Consider the following 19,688-nt stretch of genomic DNA (forward strand, 5'->3'; position numbering starts at 1 on the left):
TTCAACACATCGATACATCGCTCGAGATTTATCGAAACTTTTACAATATCAGCCTGAAAATATCGATATTTTCGATATATTGTCGTCCCCAGGCCGTGGCTCCTTCCCGATCCCCGAAGTGCGGCTGTGAATTTAGGTTGTAATTATTTTGGCCGACTAACTCAGTGAGAGGTGGGGGTTCGTGCCTACTGTGGCCGGGACCGGGAGCTCGGGAAAGGAGGCGTTGATGAACATGGCAGGAGTATGGGAGTGGAGATCGAAAAAGGAAACGTCCGCTGTTAGTCCACGAGATGTTTTATTTAGTCCTTTTCCCTGAGTGCACCTGGCCCACAACGATGTTACGGGACAAATCCCCCGCCGCACCGTGAACGAACGTAAATTGCAGGTCATCCACGAAGACGCACTAATCCGCGACTGAAGATGTCAAACGTAGGGGATAGCCGAAACGACGATAGCGACGCTAGCAACGCGCGTGGCAGAGGGCCTGCGGACTCGCGGAGCGCAGCGACAGAACCTCCCTCGACGGCAGGCAAACGGTGACTCCCGACTCCCCGCCCTGCGCGGGCCGCAGCGCAGAGCGTGTGGAGGGGGAAAGGGGGGAAAGCGGCAAGGAGGGTCGCGTGTCCACTGCGCGCCAGGCGCGGCCCATGTACAAAGCTACACGATTCAAACAAAACACATAACTACGTACCTTATTTGAATACACAATTACAAGTCAAGTTATTTACAAATAATTATACAAAGATGTCTGTCTTTGAGCTGTCCAGAAGCGAAGTTAGGGCGCACGCGGGTGCGTCCCTAGCACGGAGCACTCACTGCACTGCACCGGGGGGTTAGGGGTGTATAGCCCCCCTCAGGTACCCGGCGGTGGGCAGAAACGGCCTCTAAGCCTATGAGGGCACGATGACTGTCGTCATAATCGGTCTCTTATACAATTCTAACTTTTACTCATGCTTTACTTATTATAAAAGTATTATTTAATTTTATGTTATATTTAGTTCTGGACATTTCTAAGCTATTTTAAATGAATTATTTACATAACACATGTCATATTACAGTACTGAAAACATTAAATACGAATATAAAACCCGTTACTAGACACATATCCACATATGTATCTACTTCCACATCACCAGTCACTGCTCTTGTTTACAGTCGTCCTCAAGGTCATTAGATATCTAATGACCTTGAGTCGTCCTCAAGGTCATTGAGTCGTCCTATCACTTTAATTTATTTCTTCACATTACCAACCTATGTAATTCCCTACAGTGAACTTCAATGTTTTCTTTTTTATATAATCCTTTCTTTCCAAAGCATTCAGTCCACCATTTTCTAATTTTTTCTGCCAAATTTATTTACATATAATTTGAATCTTTTAGTTTACTTGAAAAATATATTTTCAATTTCGATATAATAGTAAATAAATTTCTCGTAATCCGAAAAATTGACGAAATAATTTTTCATTTCCCGAAATAATAAACTTATATATCGATATATTTGTGCTATCGATATATCGTTACTATTCCTTGTGCGAATTTCTTTTATTATTGTAAGATGCTTCGTTTAAATTTTAAAATATTTACAGCTACCATACATTTTGTAAGTATTATAAATAGCTTTTAATTATGATTATATAAATGTGTACATAAAAGTATTTACGTTTGAGATTTAGAGCATGATTTTAACTTGCACAGTTTTAAGTAAACAATAATAATACCTTTTCACATTTAAAGGTCCCCTTCCACAATGAAACAGAACTGTAAAAACAGAAATTGATCTGGACCCGCAAGATATTTACAATTCATTATCCGTATGTCGCGTGCACAAATCACTAAAATTTAATAAAGGGCAACCAATGAGATTTTACTTGGCGGTTTCGAAAAATTAATTTAATTAAAAAAAATGTAATAACACAACACGGGCATGATTTACATTTGCAATAAAAACAAACCAAGTTATGATATATCACTATATGTGCTTGCACTTGGAACAATAATTTCTTAATGTAGTTAAAACGTAATCAAAATTGGTTACCACCACACAAACAAGCGGTCACACAGACTAACGTAAACGGAAGAGCTGGGAATGGTCAAGCTAAGCCGTACGGGTCCGTCTCCGCTTCCGTGTCATTGGTTTTTAGTTACACTTGCATTTTAGAACGGACTTAAGCCATTTAAAAGTCATTATACCTCTTTTAACTTACTAAAGATTTAAAATTTTAACAGTTTAAAATGTTTAGTTATTTTATACTTTTATTTTACTAAAATTTCTCGACAAAAACAACATATCTGGTGTTCTTGTTGACATATCGCTTACATGTCACTCTCAAAGCGAAGGTTGTTTCAATCCTACCACTGAAATTATTTATTTACTTACAAGCAAATTTTGTACAGCACAGTAAAATTTAGCAGGAACTCTAGTCATAGACTTTGTTAATACTGTGGGGAATAAAACAATTTGCTTTACCTATAAAATAAAAAGATATAATGTAACATCAAGTACATAACAGGGTAAGGAATAGAGGTGAGAATGATTATTTGTCTATCTCGCATCTGGATCATCTCAACCCTTGACACAATTTTGTACCATCTTCCAGCTACTTTTACTATGTTTTTATCTCCAAGTCATTTCCTGATATATTGGTTTAACTATAACAGTGTATAGTCACCCAAAATTGTATAGAGAACTATTTTGTCTAATTCTTTGCAATAAAAAGTGTTATGCACTAAGTAATGGACTTTTATATCTATTTTTAAGCATTCAGCAAGAGCAGTCCACAGTAAGATCAGTAGCTCACGTATTGAGGAGCATCAGGCAGAAATCATGCGAAAAGGTCTTCCTCGTAAGAAACCCATTCCTGGCGTGAAACATATAGTTGTGGTCGCCTCAGGAAAAGGAGGTGTTGGAAAGTCCACGACAGCAGGTAAGAAATTTCATAATTTTAGTTATGATTTGGAATGTGAAAAGAGACAGCAATTGGTCTAAACATGTGCGTACTCAAAGTTATGTAGGTACTCTTTATGTTTATGGCTTGTAGCATTGCTAGAACCCACTCTTTCAAGTTTTATTAGCATGTTTTGGCCTATGGATAGGACACTTATAATATTAAAATAATTCATGAAATATCAGTTGATTGTATGTTTAGAAGGCATTAACTTACATGTCATGATTATTACACAATGTATTAATATTGTATGACATGTATTAGTTCTTGAGTAGGTACATAGTTACTAAAAATATTTTATTTGCATAAAGGCACTTTTAAGTCATTAATACTGATTATTTGTTTGTTGAGTAATTTTATATTTGCAGAAAAGTATTTTTTAGTTTTTCATTTTATTAGACATTGCTTCAATTCAGTATTTGTACGTTTGGATTCATTTATAAACTAATTGTATATGTTTACAACATAGCAGATAGCTGTATGTAAGGATTAGAAAGGACAGCAGAAGCGCAACATAGTGTTGCTAGATGAATTTGATAATTTATCGGTAACAGAAGATTTCTGGCAGAGATGCAAGTTATGCCCTGAGTGTTTGATTGTAATAACTCAGAACTGTGGACTGTGCTCTGGGGAATCCCCAACTTTGTTTTTTAAAGATAATTAGTAAAGCCAATCGGGAAATTCTTAGAGTGGGAAAGATCCGAGCTGTGTGCATGTAGAAGTTTTGTAACAGAGCTTATATTTGGCTGATTTTTTAAAGATTTATTTTTATTGTGGGTTCATGTGAATGCCTCCCCTGTGCATGGATGGATGCAGCCATATTTGTCTGATGGTCATTTTTCGGATGTTACTAAAGTTGGTTGCATTCGGTTGGTTGCTAGTGATTAATTTTTTTTATGACCTAGGTATCAAGGAGCAATTTAATGTATATGGCCCAAATAACCTTCCTTTCGACTGGTATTGAATTCTTTCGATCATAGATGTCATCCCTAGAATCAATTTTCCAGTCATTACAATGTGTTGTGAATCAAAAGCGGGACATTTTTCATAGATATACAGTGTTCCAGCGAAATATCTCTGTTTTTAACTATGCTGAGCAGTAAGTTTTTGGTGCTGTAAGGTGAGCTGTCTTGTTGGTTTTGTGAATATCATGTGGAACTTTAGGTACCTCAATCATGTCAATGTGGACTTTGTGATAATTTTCAGTGAAGAACTATTAATATAAAAAAAATTATTTTAACCTCGTTCATTAAAAAAATTGTCATCTTAAGTCTGAGTAATTTTAGCAACATTAATATTTGTGAACCTTCTGCATCCACTACCTGCAGCACCCAATGTAAAGTTTTGTGTGAATATAGGTATATTTTTCATTTATTTAATTCTTGGAACATTGCTATTCGGCTGGTCTGACTCATAAGAAACAAGTGTTTGTGGTCAGAACATTTTTTTTACAATTGTAGTTAGCTTGAAACCTTCTGACATTCATAGCATAGTTACCCAATACGTCTGATGAAGTACTTTTTGAACATTTTGAGGTGATCTGTGTGACTAGTGCTAATCTATAATCCTCAGTTTGCTTGTCAGTATGTATTAAGAGTGTATGGAGTATATCTTGACAAAGGCTGCTACAGACCTGTTTTGCTAGAAAACTGTGGGTTCATTTTTAAAAGTGTTCTATGAAGACAAAAAAATTCTAGTTGAACCATGCACCATTGGTTTGCCTTTGTAGGTACCAAGTTTATTTGTCATTAAATTAACATTTTATTGTAGACAATCTTAGAATTCACTTAAACCTAATGGTGCATCCTTCAACCATTTGTATAAATTGACATTACGTATATGGTGGACTGGTGGAGAAATGAAGATAAAGGTATCATGCAAGTCCCTTCACTGTTTTCAAGAATCTCTACCAGGAAATTCATGCCTAAAAATTATTTTCGAAACACAGAGTTTAGCTATTTTTTCGGTCCTGAAAACAGTTTAAGTACAAAATACGGTAAGAAAACTATTTATCTGCTTCAATGTATCCTTAAATGCTTTTTGTAAACAGATACTATTCTGATATGTGAGCAGTTTTCAAATCGTGTGGATTTTTCTGAAACTCTGCATACTGTATGTCTGCCCGGATAGGTGGGGCCCTTAAGAATATGAATATGGATGTATTAATAATTGGCAGCCAACTTTACGATGTGCATATCAAGAAAATTTAGTCATTTTTTTAAATTTCATTACAGTTGCAAGCAGAAATTTTTAAAGGTGGTTTAAAAATGTAGAGATTTAAGTGAAATTACAGTAGTCAAATGTTTGTAGATGATCGTGGGTATTTCTTTATGTTTTGGATTCTCAAACTTGTTATTGCAGTGAACCTTGCTGTAGCCTTAAAGGAAGTGAATCCTGATAAAGAAGTTGGTCTTCTAGATACAGATGTTTTTGGGCCTTCTGTTCCGCTGATGATGAATCTGAATGAGACACCACTCCTAACTGAAGGTGTGTTAAGAGTATAAGTACGGTATGTTTAGTTGTACATACATCACTGCCATTAGACATCTCTTTATCAGCATTCAGCCAAACAGCATGGCAAAATGAGTGTTTTTATTTTTATTTTGCAGATAACTTGATGGTACCACTAGTCAATTATAATATCAAATGGTGAGTTTGTTTCTAAGAGAAATCTAACCAGTTTATTTGGGTTATCAGCAGATCTTCATGTGTTTAATATAAGATGATTTATTTTTCTCATTTGTAAGCTTGGTGTCTTCATTTGGCATTTATTTAGCAACAGGAAAAAATAAATTTAATTGCTATGTTTAGGATTATATTTCAATGATTTTGGTAATTTGCTTTACATATTTACTAAGTTAAAGATTTATGATTAGGCCTAGTCTTTATTGAAATGTGGTACCAAGCATTTGCCAGTTCAGAACATAAGTCAAGCTATAAAAATTTGGTTAGATTTTTAGAATCCACATTCCAAAAAATTTTTTCAAAGAAGATTAAAAAAAACAGCGAGTTAAAAAATTAAAATTACCTATAAGATAACAATTATATGGTATCCACATTTGTCCTCATATGTATGGAATATAAGAATAAAAGCAAGAATTTCTTGTAGTTAAAACAAACCCCAGTTTTTTATATAATTTGTTGAAAATTATAAAGGACTAGCAATGTGCAATCATATGTTTAAGATATTCAGTATGACATAGTATGTAATGTAACCAATTCATGCTCCCCCCCACCACAATAAGGTTTTAGGTTGTGTAAGGTTGTATTGACTACTTTAACTAATAGTAGTACCTAATAGGGTACCTACCAGATTTTTTAAAATGTTTGAAGCTATTCATTGCTGTCACCTATATGTAAATAATAATAATAATAATAATAATAATAATAATAATAATAATAATACCTGAACACACACCTACACGGAACCAACCGAAAATTAACACTAGAACCTGAAAAACAACCAGTAGGGGCATTAGCATCGGTAGAGCAAAGTTCTCGGGATTGTCTCCAACCTGTAGAGGTGTCATAGGTTTTTTCTTGCTGTTATTCCATTTAACATTTCCCTTTTTATTACAATAAAAAAATAAAATACAAAAAAAATTATTGAAAACACGTGTTAAATATAACAAACTTATTTTAGTACTAAGAGTTAATTTCATCTATAGATCTGAAACAACAAAATAATCCATATGAATGGCCACAGACCCAAGCACACCATCTACATTCAATTTTATTTTACTTACTTGCAAACCAGAAAGCCAACCGTCAAATGAGCCTATCTTTTGTAAGCTCCTTTAGAATAGCTAATTTAGACACAACCCACAAAAAACTAAAATCACCTACTTAATGATAGAGGCACACTCGTACTCTCACCAAACATCGGGCTGTGAACCATAGTAAATTTTAGAAAACATGCCAGCAAAATGCGCACACAGAAAATGGTTACGACACAAATCTATCCGCACTCTGCGCCCTGCCAGTTTAGCATTCCTGATGGTAGGTTGCGACACTATCGACGCTCTACCATGCTCGTGTGCATGCGCAGAACTACCAACTTAAATCACAAACCAGGGCAGCCAATGTACTCCAGACTGTCAGGAAAGAAGTGGCGTAATAGCTGCTGATGGTCATCCATGCCGCAAACAGGCACCACGGCATCCGTCCCAGAAAATCTTATCAACATGGGAAATTTCTACAAGTGCAGCAGAAACTTAATTAGTGAACCCAATTGTCACAATCAGCATGGCAGCACTGCAAGAGGGAACAAAATAACTCAACACCAAAGGGCAATGAACTTTCAAAATTTCTTCTCCATGACAATATACCCAACTAGTCTATCACATTTTTTATTCATACATCGCTACATACTTTTGCCCTTGCCATTACATTGTTGGTGCTCCTTAATCTGGCATCCTTTGATTCAATCAATTCAATCCTGATTCTGCAATCAGGTGCGATCATGTTGCTTGCGTTCTGAATTTTGTGGGGGGATTCAGGCATTTGAAGTTCCATCAAAAATGGAAGAGATACAATACATCTCTGTTAAGAAGTTTCTCAAGGTACTTAGAAAATTAGCCTTACACGGAAATTTTATTAAAATTAATTGTATGTATTCATAGGTCCCGTGCCAAATTTTTTGAACTTCTTATGTGGGAAATTTTATTTAGAGGGCTATTATTTGAACATATTTTCAGTAGTTCAAAATGATAACTGTAGAAATTGTATGGTTGCTACATAATTAATATTTATGACTGAGTAATATGTTAAAATTATATTCAAAATTTAATCAATTTAAACCTAGTCGCTGTGGTTCCGAAAGACTAGTAAAAATAATCATGCCACCACTTGTATGAGGCAGGTCCACCTGCGACATTGTGACACATTGACTTCTTTGTTTTATACTCTCTGCTCTTTTCCCAATGCTAGGAGATATAACTTGGCTGTCAGTCTCTTACTGGCTCACCTCATTTCCTTAAATTCCCATACGTAAGGTTACGTTAGATGCACAAGGCCGGACAAGGCACATTCAAAATTCATTGCAACACACAGAACGTTCTTTGGGTACAGATAGGTTTTATTTTTTACATCTCAGGAGCTTTTTGTTTAGTTTATGCTGTGTGATTTTATTCCTAAGGTATTTATGTGCCGAAACTAACTAAATATCACTAATGCATTTATAAAATTTAATATATTTCTCTGTAATGAAATTAAGATTTTTTTCATGATAACAAGACATAAATGTTGTCATGATCCTAACAAAATTATTTGGTTTTAATAGTTCAACTTCTCATTTTCTAGCAATTGTCTGCAGAAAATGGACTTTGTGCCTAGCCACTTGCTAAAAGCTTGGCGTAATTCACAGTTTTTTTTGTCACAATCAAAGGTCGTGTTTGTCCTTTTACGTATGGTATTATTTTATTCTGGAGATGTCTAGCTAGTAAAATAAAATAAAAATTCTGTATAAGTTTCCATTAGAATCATTTGAAAATGATTTTGTACATGAATTTGGCTAAAAATTGGTGCTTATGCTTAGTTTTTTTTGTAACAATACTGTACGTTAAATATTCCCTTCTGTGATGTCGTATGTTTAGAAGACACGTGGATACAAAAATATTTTACATCGAAAACAATTAAACCCCTTAATTTTTGTAACATGCTTTTTAAAAAGGACTTTGCGCTGGCCACTTGTTAAAAGTTCTGCACAACTCAATATTTATGCTTCCTTTGGCGATGAGTGATGTTATAAATGCCCTTATAAATTAATTTGTAAATCAGAAGAAGTGCTGTATTTAAATAAATAGTTGTTTCTCTAACAAATGTCAGATGAAGAAACTCTGGCAGAATTGCTAATCTGACATGATCGTAATACCAACGTGCTGTATTAAAGAGCTTTTGCTGTAAGTATTGTTGCTGTGTATGCTGTTCAGAGATTAAAATTATATTTTATGAACATTCTACGTTAGAGCTCCACTCCACAAAAAAATTCCAAATTAAATATTCTAATATATAGATGCTAGGTGTTGAAATATTTTTTTCTTTATAGAAAAGATGTTTTTCAGCTAGCTGCTCAGACCCCCCACATCATTCTGTGGGCCCCGTTGCTAGAAGTCATGATGCCCCTCCCCCCTTTTTTTTTTAACAGAGATAAAAAAAATTTTTTTTTTCCTTTATGTTTATTGTTTTAGTTATATATTTTTTAACCTTTTCACAATTAAACACATTAAAACTAGTTTTAAGTCAGTGTTTCGAATGTCAACGTAAATTGATTTTGAAAAATGGCAAATAAATGAGTGTAAGTGTTCTGCACTGTCAACATGGTGTCACGTCAATTGGTGGTGGTTTTGTTACTCACAGTTGTAGATTCAGACACATTCTGTACGCACAGCATATTCCGAATAATTTTACTCTGGTGTAATATTTCATCGATAAATAAATCTAGACCTTACTGTTTCATTGTTTTCTATGATTTATTTAAAATTGTCTACTTTTTGTTTTAAGTTTTTTTTCTTTCCTTCGCAGGCCCCCTAGACCCATGGACCCCGTTGCCATAGCAACGGTAGCACCGGCCATGTGGGGGCCCTGTAGCTGTAATCACATATAATTCACTCTAAATGTTATTCGGATGTTTAGTGCTGCTTTTGTTTCATTTGAGCTCCAAGAAACTGTTTAAAAATGATTGGAATTTTATCTTATTCCTCCAAAAAAGATAACCTTACAGCCATCATGTTCACTCATGATCATGTTTTCGCCAATGATAAGAATAAGGATAATTCGTAAGAAAAATTACTACGATAAGAAAAGAGATAATAGATGTATACACAACAATCTGTTACAATTCATATAACTGTACGTGATGTTTGGTTTTAAAATAAATAAATACCTTTTATTTAAAAATTCCTTGAAGTGCTAGTGATAGTTCAGATAGCTTTTCAGCCATGTTGGCAACCCCGTGTGCAGCATGTCCATGGGTTTCCTGATCGACGAGGCCTCTCCGGTGGTGTGGCGGGGGCTCATGGTGATGTCCGCCCTCAGCAAGCTGCTCTACCAAGTGTCGTGGGGGGCCGTCGACTACTTGGTGGTGGACACCCCTCCGGGGACTGGCGACACCCAGCTGTCCCTCGTGCAGAACCTGCCCCTGTCAGGTGCGTCCTGCCGACACGAATGCGATGAGTGGGGATTCCCACTGGTGACGATGATTTCAATAAGGAAAATAATTTTCAAAGCCATCTCCATACCTTTAAATTGAAGTTTATTTGTTGAACGTTATAGCTGAAATGACAGATATTGATCAAGGATTTATGGTATCAAATATAAAGCACAGTTCTGCATTTCCATATAACACATGTATTCACAGTGTTTTTTGTTAGTAATCGTTATGTCTTATTGTGAATCTTTATTTAGCATGTAAATACATTCTGCATAACTGAAGAAATTATTAATGTTAGTTATAATTACGGTCCTGTAAATTACTTAAAAATTGTATTATACAAAGCTCAGAAGTATGAAAACAATAGGTAAGGTAAAGTGAAGTGTTTATTAAAGGTAATTAATTTGTTTTTAAAATGCTTATGCTCAGTATGTTAAGTAGTTAAACTTAAGAGTGATTTAATATGTTGATGCTTTAGGCGTCCGCCCATTCGATCTATTGGCTAGCATGTCTGGTTGGTGGGCTAAGGGGCCGAGATTCGATTCCCCGCCGGGGAGGGGATTTTTCAAAACTTCTACCTAGGTTCAGAACTGGGTGTTTGTGATGTCCCTTTCACCTTCATCCCGCGGAAGGCAGTGGAAAACCAGCACAAAATCATTCTGCCTTGGCAAGCATAGGTGATGTCACGGCAAGTTAGGGGCTAAAAGACTCATCATCAATGCTTTAGGCATATACTTTTAATGGCTAAAATTTGATAAGTACTTTTTTATGCTTAAAGGTGTAAACTATATAATTTATTCAAACAGATTTTAGATCTATATTGGCTTCATCTTTAAATATCTTACATTAAGTAAGAATCCGACAGATTAACGTCGAAATTATCGTGTTGTATCGCATAAGCTTCGCACTTGCATAATCGTCGCTCTGTTATTTTAAAGCGTCAAAATTTGGGGGAAAACAAATTCTCTCATAAAAGTAGCATTGTTCCTGCTGTTACATTTCGAGCGCTTTGTGTAGGTAGTAAACATGACCTTGCCGAAGATCACAGGACAAAGTACCGTGAAACAGCAATCGGTTTTCAAGTTGCTGTAAGGCAGTTTGGTAGTTATAATGGGAAAATACAGTAATTACAATTACAGTAAAACTCTTAAGATGTACCTGCACAATATGGTTTTCCATCCAATTTAGCGTAATTTTCGGTCCCGCCATTTTCTCATAAGATACATGTTAATTTTTCCCATGTAAGATGTTGCCCATAAACTTCTTTTTCCGTACTTAAAATGATGTATTTTAAAGTTCAAATCCATTATTAATTGGGGTTTTGCCGCATACTTATTTTATTAACATAAATGCAAAGTTGTCCGATGTGTAAATTTTCTTTTAAAGATATTTTCGAACAATATAACTTTTATCTGTTCATCGTTGCTGTGTAGCGCGTATAAAAATGTAGCCAGTGCTAGTAGGCATGATTCATGTTTGGTTATGTTGATGACTGTATAGACTGCACTGTATAGCTCACCAATTGCATGCAACACGTGTGTTCTGTCTCGTACCGTGTAAACTACATATGATAGCCCACACTGTTTTGTGGTTAGTTTTTACTACAATGATAGTTATAAGTACACTGTTAGTTCAGGTTACGGTTTTCATTTTTTGCATGACTCATTATCTAATATGTTTTGTTTTTATGAAAAACTTTAACTCAACAAAAATGCTTTTCGCACATACAAATCGCTCTGTTACTGTTCAAACTTGTTTTAGCATAAAATGTGCAATGATTATGCGATAAAACAATGTATAAATTTTTTTGTATAAGTATTTTTGCTAGTTGAGTATCTATAAATATTTATGGTTTTTATGGTTATTTTATTGACATGACAATGTATCCAAGTTCATTAACACCAGCCAATCAGAGCTCTGCAACCTTGGAGTACTGCCTATTGGCATCTCTACCAGTGATTCTTGACATCAGTTCACTACAAAAAAACACATAATTTCCAATTACGTAAACCAAAATGCATGCCAATCTTTCATTAGTTAATACATGATGTGTATATTTTTAAGAAAAGTATTTATCGTTCAAGCATAGGGTGGATGCTAACTTGAGAGTGTCTCTGTAAGCTGCGTTATTGGCTTCTCATCCCCTGGGCCTGTGAAATTGTTGCTTCGTGTCAACTTATCAGGGACGAAGGGTGGTTAAACAACTAGTGTGCATCCAGCTTTGTCAGTTAAAAGGGGTAGTTATTCTTAATTCCCATTGTATATGTAGTTTCACAGGTAATTAAGTCTGTGGTTTCATTGATACTTACAGCCCACAATGCATTAGTTGGTTAGTTGTTGTCTATATTCTTGGAGTGTTTATGTGCTATAGAGGCTGAATCTCTGGTGAGTTGTGACATATCTCGACCCTAAAGCACAATCAAACCTGCAATGTTGAGTTTTTAGTTTTTTGCTAATTTCTAATTTTTATAAAGAAATTTTTCGAAAACGTGACTATTAGAACAGGAGTGGTAAAACTTTTGGGTATTGAAGGCCACACTGAGATGATTTATCATTGCTGGGTGAGTTACTGGCTGTGAGATAATCTTGCTTGTAGAAGACCGTTTAGTTTACGGCATGAGCTTACGCCTTTACCGTTTCCACACTCTAACATGCACCTGCTCTTATTCTTTTGGTTGAAGTAAGTAGTATATACTAGTACATTTCAGTGGAGCATTGTTATCTAAGTGTTTTTTTTTAATTAATTTTTTTTAAAGGCAGTTTGCATAAAAAAATGTTCAAAATGATTTGGGGGCCTCTGTGAACTAATTATGTTTTGTGCTCAGGACATTTCCAATGTTCTTTGTTGAAGGTTGCGGTAGGCCACTCAAGTTAAGCTTGCGGGCCACAACAGGCATGCAAGCTGCAGTTTCTCCATAGCTGCTTTAGAAGTTAAAGTTTATGCATTTATAGGCTGATGAAAATTTAAAAATGATTCTAGCGAGTAAACATGACAGAGAATTACAGCAGATAACATGAAGCCTATATTTTTGCGACAGAACTTGCCAAGACTATCAGAGAGTGCTTATGTGGAAACAACGTGAAAATGCAACAAGACGACAAAGCGAGTGAGACGAATCCCGACCAGGTGTGTGGGAAGCTAGGACGTGTCCTTCGTGTGACCAGGTGCCGTGCTGGTGACGACACCGCAGGCAGCAGCCCTGCAAGTGACGCGCAGAGGCGCGGCCTTGTTCCGCAAGCTGGGGGTTCCTGTCCTGGGCGTGGTGGGGAACATGAGCTGTGTGGCGTGCCCCAAATGCAGTCACACTTCTCAGCTGTTCGGGTCTGGGACGCAGCAGCTAGCGACACAGCTCGGTCAGTCTCTAGTTGTGCATTCATTCCAGTTTTGTCAAAATTCCAATCTGGATATTTCTAAGGTTGGATACTTCCTCGGGATGAGCGGGGAAAATCTTCTGATTTTAGCAACCCCATCTTTGCATCCAACACACTCACATAGTCTTCAAAATGCTGCCATTTTTTGTTTCAAAATATAATGTCAAAACTTTTGATCCTTTTGATCCCTCTGATCCTATTCACCCCATTTTACAGTACAAAATTTAATCACAATTTTTTTTTTTTTGTAATTTCTAAATTAAGTTCAAACAAGTTTTAAATTTGCACAAAATTTTATTTTGCATCAAATGTACTGTTTTTTAGAGTTGTAAAATACAATTTTAGTATAGCTACACCCGTGGATCAAAAAAATATTTTCTTCCATTTCACACTTAAAAGAAGATTAAAGCATAATTTTAGCTATTGCCTACAAAAAGACATACTACCAACATTTTGGATGAATAAAATTTTTCAGATTTTCCCCACAACCTACAACGAACTAAATTAATGAATGGTATCAGTATTATTTTAGTTGAAACTTCATAATTTTTGTATACATTAATCTGAGATATATTTTTATTTTTACTAACCATCCTTTACTACATGAACTAAAACAACTTTGTATTACTCAGTAACTATACTTTTGTATTAAACAAATTACTAAGCATTATAACTCCAATGTAATTTCTAGGGACTGTGAAAACACTTTGTATAAATGAGAGTTTTGTATTAACAGGGTTATTATTAATGAGTTTTCACTGTACATCTGCGGCAGTACTTGACTACATGCTTTCCTGGATCTTGGGACATTTGTTGCTGGTGATGTGTTGAAATATTATTAATTTTCATTGTGCATTTTTGTAGACCAAAACCATCCACCTCCATGGCCAAAAATTAGTGATGGGATTTTCGATACTTCGATACCTCGATACCTTCGATACTTGACGGTATCGCAAAGGATCGAGTGTCGAAACTGTAAGTTTGATACATTTTTTCGATACCGGAATGCTTGTTCATTTGTATTGAATTAAGTTTTGAGTCGCCATCGTACAAAATACAACTACAGTAGAACCTCGATGATACGTTCGCGTTTCATACATTTTCCCGTGTCATACACCGATTAATTTTGGTCCCGCCGAAAGTACTATATTTACAATGGTTTACTTTCCCGGAACATACACTTATAAAATCATTAATTTCCTGTTTCATACGTTTTTACGAAGCGGAAAAGTCCTAAAATTCACAAATTTTTTTGTTAGATATATTCCTCCTGATAAATTACGTTTTAATTAATGCTTTAATTTTGAAATACGTTCATTGTTTACCTTTGCAAACGTAAGAAAATAACTTTATTGCACCATAGATATGGATAGTATCAGGAAGACTGTGCATTTCGCTAGTAGCATCTATGGCCAGCACCAAGCGAGACTTGTGGCGCAAAGTAGCAATGATTATGAAAATGGTGCACGTGCTTTACCAAGGCACGGATCTCATATTTTGTGCATTCATTAATCTTTGAACTGAATATACCCGTTTGTTATTGTTTTCTTACGATCAGATTGTTTTGTATTTTACGTTTCTCAAGTTAAAATTTTATTGAAAATTGTTCTGTTACATAAAGTTGTTTGTAAAATGAAACAAACAAGCAAAAATTTCTGATTTTCTATTTACAATAACCTAATTTTTTATATCTAATTTAGGCTTGGTGACTTTTCCCCCCCTCCAAGAAAGGACTTCAAACATGTTGTAAGGCCACTGTTTCTCATGTCAGCTTTACTTGATTATGGACTGTATTTTAAATTTATGGTGGTTTTATTATATGTATATAAGTTTAATCTGACATAATGCTGGTATGATGGATAGAATTTATATAGTTTAAAACTAATTGATGTTATTTGTAATAATTGTTACTTAATGGGAAAATATTTTTCCCTGGAGTATCGAAAGTATCGAAGTATCGAAAGTGTGGTATCGTCCCACCTCTACCAAAAATGTTTGAGAGCCACTTTCCTGATATTCTTGCATGTTTCTTATTGGTTATTGTACTCTAAACTAGGGTGTTTATCTTCATAAAGATTAAAAAACTTTATTTCGGTCATCATTCCGTCAAGCCAATATTTAGTTACGTCCGGAAAGCCTATGCTCCCGATACTTCATAACATGTTTAGGAGCACAAAATATGAAGTACTGTTGGATTGTGGATTCCAGTGCAAGAAGCTGGGTCCACAGCGAACACCATGTGTGTAACGTGCTGATGAGAATACATACATACTTGGACTGTGTACACATAATACCCCTTAACGCTCAGTCTCACACATTATGTTGGTATTTTTTTCATTTTCTTGCCATTACTATTATTAAAGGCCTATTTCTAAAATTTAACACAATGCCTCCATTGCTTTTGTTTGTCTATAACGGGTGTAAATTGTTGTGCAAGTTTTCATAATTATTATCACTTGTGTAATTTTTCACATTATATTTTTATATTACACTAAGTGAATATCTGTTGAAATTATTTGTCACAGAATAACAAATGTAAGAGAGGTATCATGTTTAGATTTCAGTTTTAGTCCTGAAATAATACTACTGACGAGTAAATGTTAAAATTCAATATGGCATGAGAGACCAACCCTTAATTATTTAAAGGACTATTAAGATATGTTTATTTTTTTTTTCTTCATGTTGTGTGTAATACTCGGTAGGTGTGCCAGTGTTGGCAGAGGTTCCACTGCACCCCAGCATCTCGGCAGGTGGAGACAGCGGGAAACCCGTAGTTACTTCTGCTCCAAACAGCCCTCAGGTAATGCATGTTTCATGGCAGATCAAATGTAACCATGAGGGGCAACCAGTGTCGGCTAGAATATGTGGTGGTGGGGGGTAGGATGGCTGAGGGGGAGACAAAAAAAAGAGAAAATCATACTTAAGTTTTAAATAGTAAAATTTTGAATTGTTCGTATGGAGAGCTACATTTTTTTTGCTCGTGTTTCTAGGCAGTTGTAGTAAGTGAATTAATTTTGGCAGTGAGGAATCAAAAATGTTTGATATCAGTGAGAACTTGCATCATAGTCAGTTTAACCCTTTTATCCTGCTCTATTTTGTACCAAGAACATAGCAGACTGAATAATAAAATCACAGCTTCATTATTGAATTTTTTGCCAACCTCACACCCAGGGGCGCAACAACAGGGGGGGGGGGAAAGGTATTTTGCCCCCCCCCCCCCCCTGAAACCTTGAAGTGGGGGCAACGGGGGCAAAGAAATTGCTGTGTAATCATTTTTTAGATACTAAAACTGCTTAAATAACACCATTTTCCACTTTGAAATACAAATTTTCCCGGGGGAGGACCCCCGGACCCCCCCACTTCAATAGGGGGATCGATGATTCTTTATAAAAAGGTATATTGCCCCCTCCTTTGGAAATTTAGTTGTTGCACCCCTGCCACACCAAATTTGTGCACAACTACAGGATGTTAGGAGCAGGGTAGACTGTTCGCATTCAAATTGTTACTCAAAATTTTCCTGAGTGGGGGACGAAGTGTCAAGGTTTTGTATTTTATAAAAACTGTATATTAGCTTATTAAAAAAATTGGTTGTCTGTAAAGTCGGTTTACGGACCATAGTTTAACATGACGTCATAACAAAACATTGATGAAACGATTGCATAATTTATAAATAAAATTTAATCATTTTAATTTTAATAATAAAAAAATAAATACTTGAAATTATACTAGTAATCAGATTCATTTTCTTATGTACATTTGAGGTAGAAATTATTTCATATTACACATTTATAAACAAAGATTTAAGTTTTCACTTGCGTACAATGAGCATAACGGAACAATGAGTGAAACGGGACACAGCATAACGGAACAATGTGCGTAAAGGGATACTTTTTCGTGTGTGCAGCCGGCGTTCATCAATTTATTAGACGTCACGTCAAAAAAAATTTTTTTAACAATTCTTTTTGTGGCGCCATTTCGCGAAAATGCTTTTTAATGCAGCTTTAGGTCAGTAACTAATAAATATTTTTGCAGTTTTTAACTTTGCAGATTTAATTAAGGTTTAACCACGTGCAATAGCTGTGGTGTGATTTTCTGATTGTATCACAATGTTAATGGACCTTTACATAGATTTTTTATTTGGAGACTTTCCTTCCCATCACTTTGTGGCCTAATTTCTGGAGAGAGCTGGTCGACAAAGGTATTTGCATCCTACATTCCTCGCTGCAGTCTGAAAACAGCATCGTAAATTGCTCTGCTAAGCGATGCTGGTCCTACTATCCCAAAACTCCTGTCCTTTTACACTAGTTGAGAACCATGGTGAATGTTGTTACAGGCGCTAGCGTATAAGAGTTTGGGAAAGAAGATTTCAACTGCCCTTATTTCACTGAGTAACGGTGCAGACACCTAGCAAAGAAACATTTTGAAGAAATGTACATCTGGTCAAAAAGGAATATGTTATTCCTCCTCTAATAACCTGTGAATATGTGTTAGTTATGGTACAATAATTTTGTTGATTATTGAAAAACTTGAGATGAGTGTGTGCTGTGTATTACAAAATATAATTATGTAAACTTTTTACTTAATTACTATTTTATTAAACTAATTTTATAAATTCCCTAGTTAATTTTTTCTAGTTTTAAAAATAGTAACTGATTTAAAGGCATTTTACATTGTTTTAAAATAATTTGAAATATGTACATTATAAATTTTATCAAAAAATGTGCAGAACAAATAGTTACTTAAACTATAAGGGGCAACAATTATTAATACATTTTTTATTTCTTAAGATATATCTTATAAATAGATTTAGAGATATTTCTTGACAACTAGTTTGGATATAGTTTGTAAAAACACTAGTTGAAATCTGTTTACAATTATTTTCTTTCTTTTCTTATCCATGTCGGGAAACATTTAAAGCAAAATCTAAATTTCAGTTTGTAAAACATTCCGCATAATGTAGAGATAGTAGCAAAAAAAATCACACTGTTATATCACATAATCGTCGCACCCATAATTTAAGGGCGTCAAGATTTGGATAAAAAAAAAAGTCTCGCGTAAACGTTGCATGATGTTTTTGGTCCCGCTATTACGCTCCGAGCGCTTTGTGTAGTTATTTTTTCCATATAAAACGATGTATTTAAAAGTATAAATCTAATATTTATTCTGACATTACCACTTATTTAATTAACGGAAATACAAAGTTGTCTGATGTGTCCTTTTAAAGACGTTTTTAAACGTTATAACCTTTATCTTTTCGTCTGCGTCCTGCGGTGTACCACTTATAGAAATGTAGCCAGCGCTAGTTGGCATCAATCATGTTTGGTTATGTTGCTTCCCATATAGAGCATGCACACGTAGTCGAATATCGACATCTCGCCAATTGCATGCAACACGCGCTCTGGTTATTTTGCTTCTCGTATAGAGTGCGCACACGTAGTAGAATACCGTATTTACCCATGTACCACCCGCCCCCATGTATGACCCGCACCCCAAATTTTCAACATACTCTCTGGAAAAAAAATTTTTTCACTGTAATGTCTATTTACATGTGCCTGCATAAATAGGTAAAAAGAAAAAGAGTGTCATTGTAACAACAAAGAAAACTCTTTATAACTGCAGCACAGAATTTTACTAACACAAATGCATGAAATATTAAGGAAAAAAACCCAGTAATATTCATTGTCAAAATAGTAGATCAATTTTGCTAAACAACAGACGTAAATTTGGTGAAATAAATTTTAAAATTGTTTGTATGCAATAACCACAATCGTCAACTGTTCAGTCCGTTGCAACATCCTGCAAATAAAAATAAAGCTCGTAGTGCCAAATAATTAAAAATAATGAGTGATGCCATAAAACCATTTTATTCAACGTAAAAAAACCCGTAGCAAAAACGTGAGTTGTATTGATACGCATAAAATGGCGCGGGTTGCCAGTTATAGTTAACTCGGTTGTAAACAGAGCGCGCGCGTAGCAAGAAGTTTGCGAGCTATCGATCTTCGACTACGCGCGCGCGCTCTATACCGAATGAGGCCAACTGGCGCTGTTTACGTTTTATAGGTGGATTACAGCGACTCCCGACACGTTACGGATAAAGTTTAATACTTTTAAAAACGTCTTGAAAACACATCAGAATACGTCGTATTACGATTATTTAAATTAGAAAGCGTTAATCTCAGAATAAACCGCGTAAATTGCGGGAAGCAGTTTATACGCGCGTTG

At 35.3% G+C, this 19,688-nt stretch overlaps 1 protein-coding gene across 6 annotated transcripts; it reads left to right on the forward strand.

Moving 5' to 3' along the window:
• Positions 1 to 1,508: 1,508 nt before the first annotated feature.
• On the forward strand, positions 1,509 to 18,078 carry LOC134534768 (iron-sulfur cluster transfer protein NUBPL). 6 transcript variants are annotated; one of them, XM_063373311.1, is made up of 8 exons: positions 1,509 to 1,599; positions 2,758 to 2,923; positions 5,306 to 5,431; positions 5,554 to 5,593; positions 9,905 to 10,089; positions 13,260 to 13,448; positions 16,169 to 16,266; positions 17,800 to 18,078. In XM_063373311.1, exons 1-8 carry the CDS (start codon positions 1,555 to 1,557, stop codon positions 17,872 to 17,874), a joined length of 924 nt encoding a protein of 307 aa, XP_063229381.1. In that variant the 5' UTR covers positions 1,509 to 1,554; the 3' UTR covers positions 17,875 to 18,078. The 6 variants fall into 6 exon arrangements, with proteins under 6 accessions (XP_063229381.1, XP_063229382.1, XP_063229379.1 ...); XM_063373312.1 differs by having other exon boundaries at positions 1,514 to 1,599; positions 16,178 to 16,266; XM_063373309.1 differs by having other exon boundaries at positions 1,522 to 1,599; positions 9,881 to 10,089.
• Positions 18,079 to 19,688: the final 1,610 nt, after the last annotated feature.

Source organism: Bacillus rossius, chromosome 8, assembly GCF_032445375.1.
Source record: "Bacillus rossius redtenbacheri isolate Brsri chromosome 8, Brsri_v3, whole genome shotgun sequence".
Lineage (NCBI taxonomy): Eukaryota > Metazoa > Arthropoda > Insecta > Phasmatodea > Bacillidae > Bacillus > Bacillus rossius.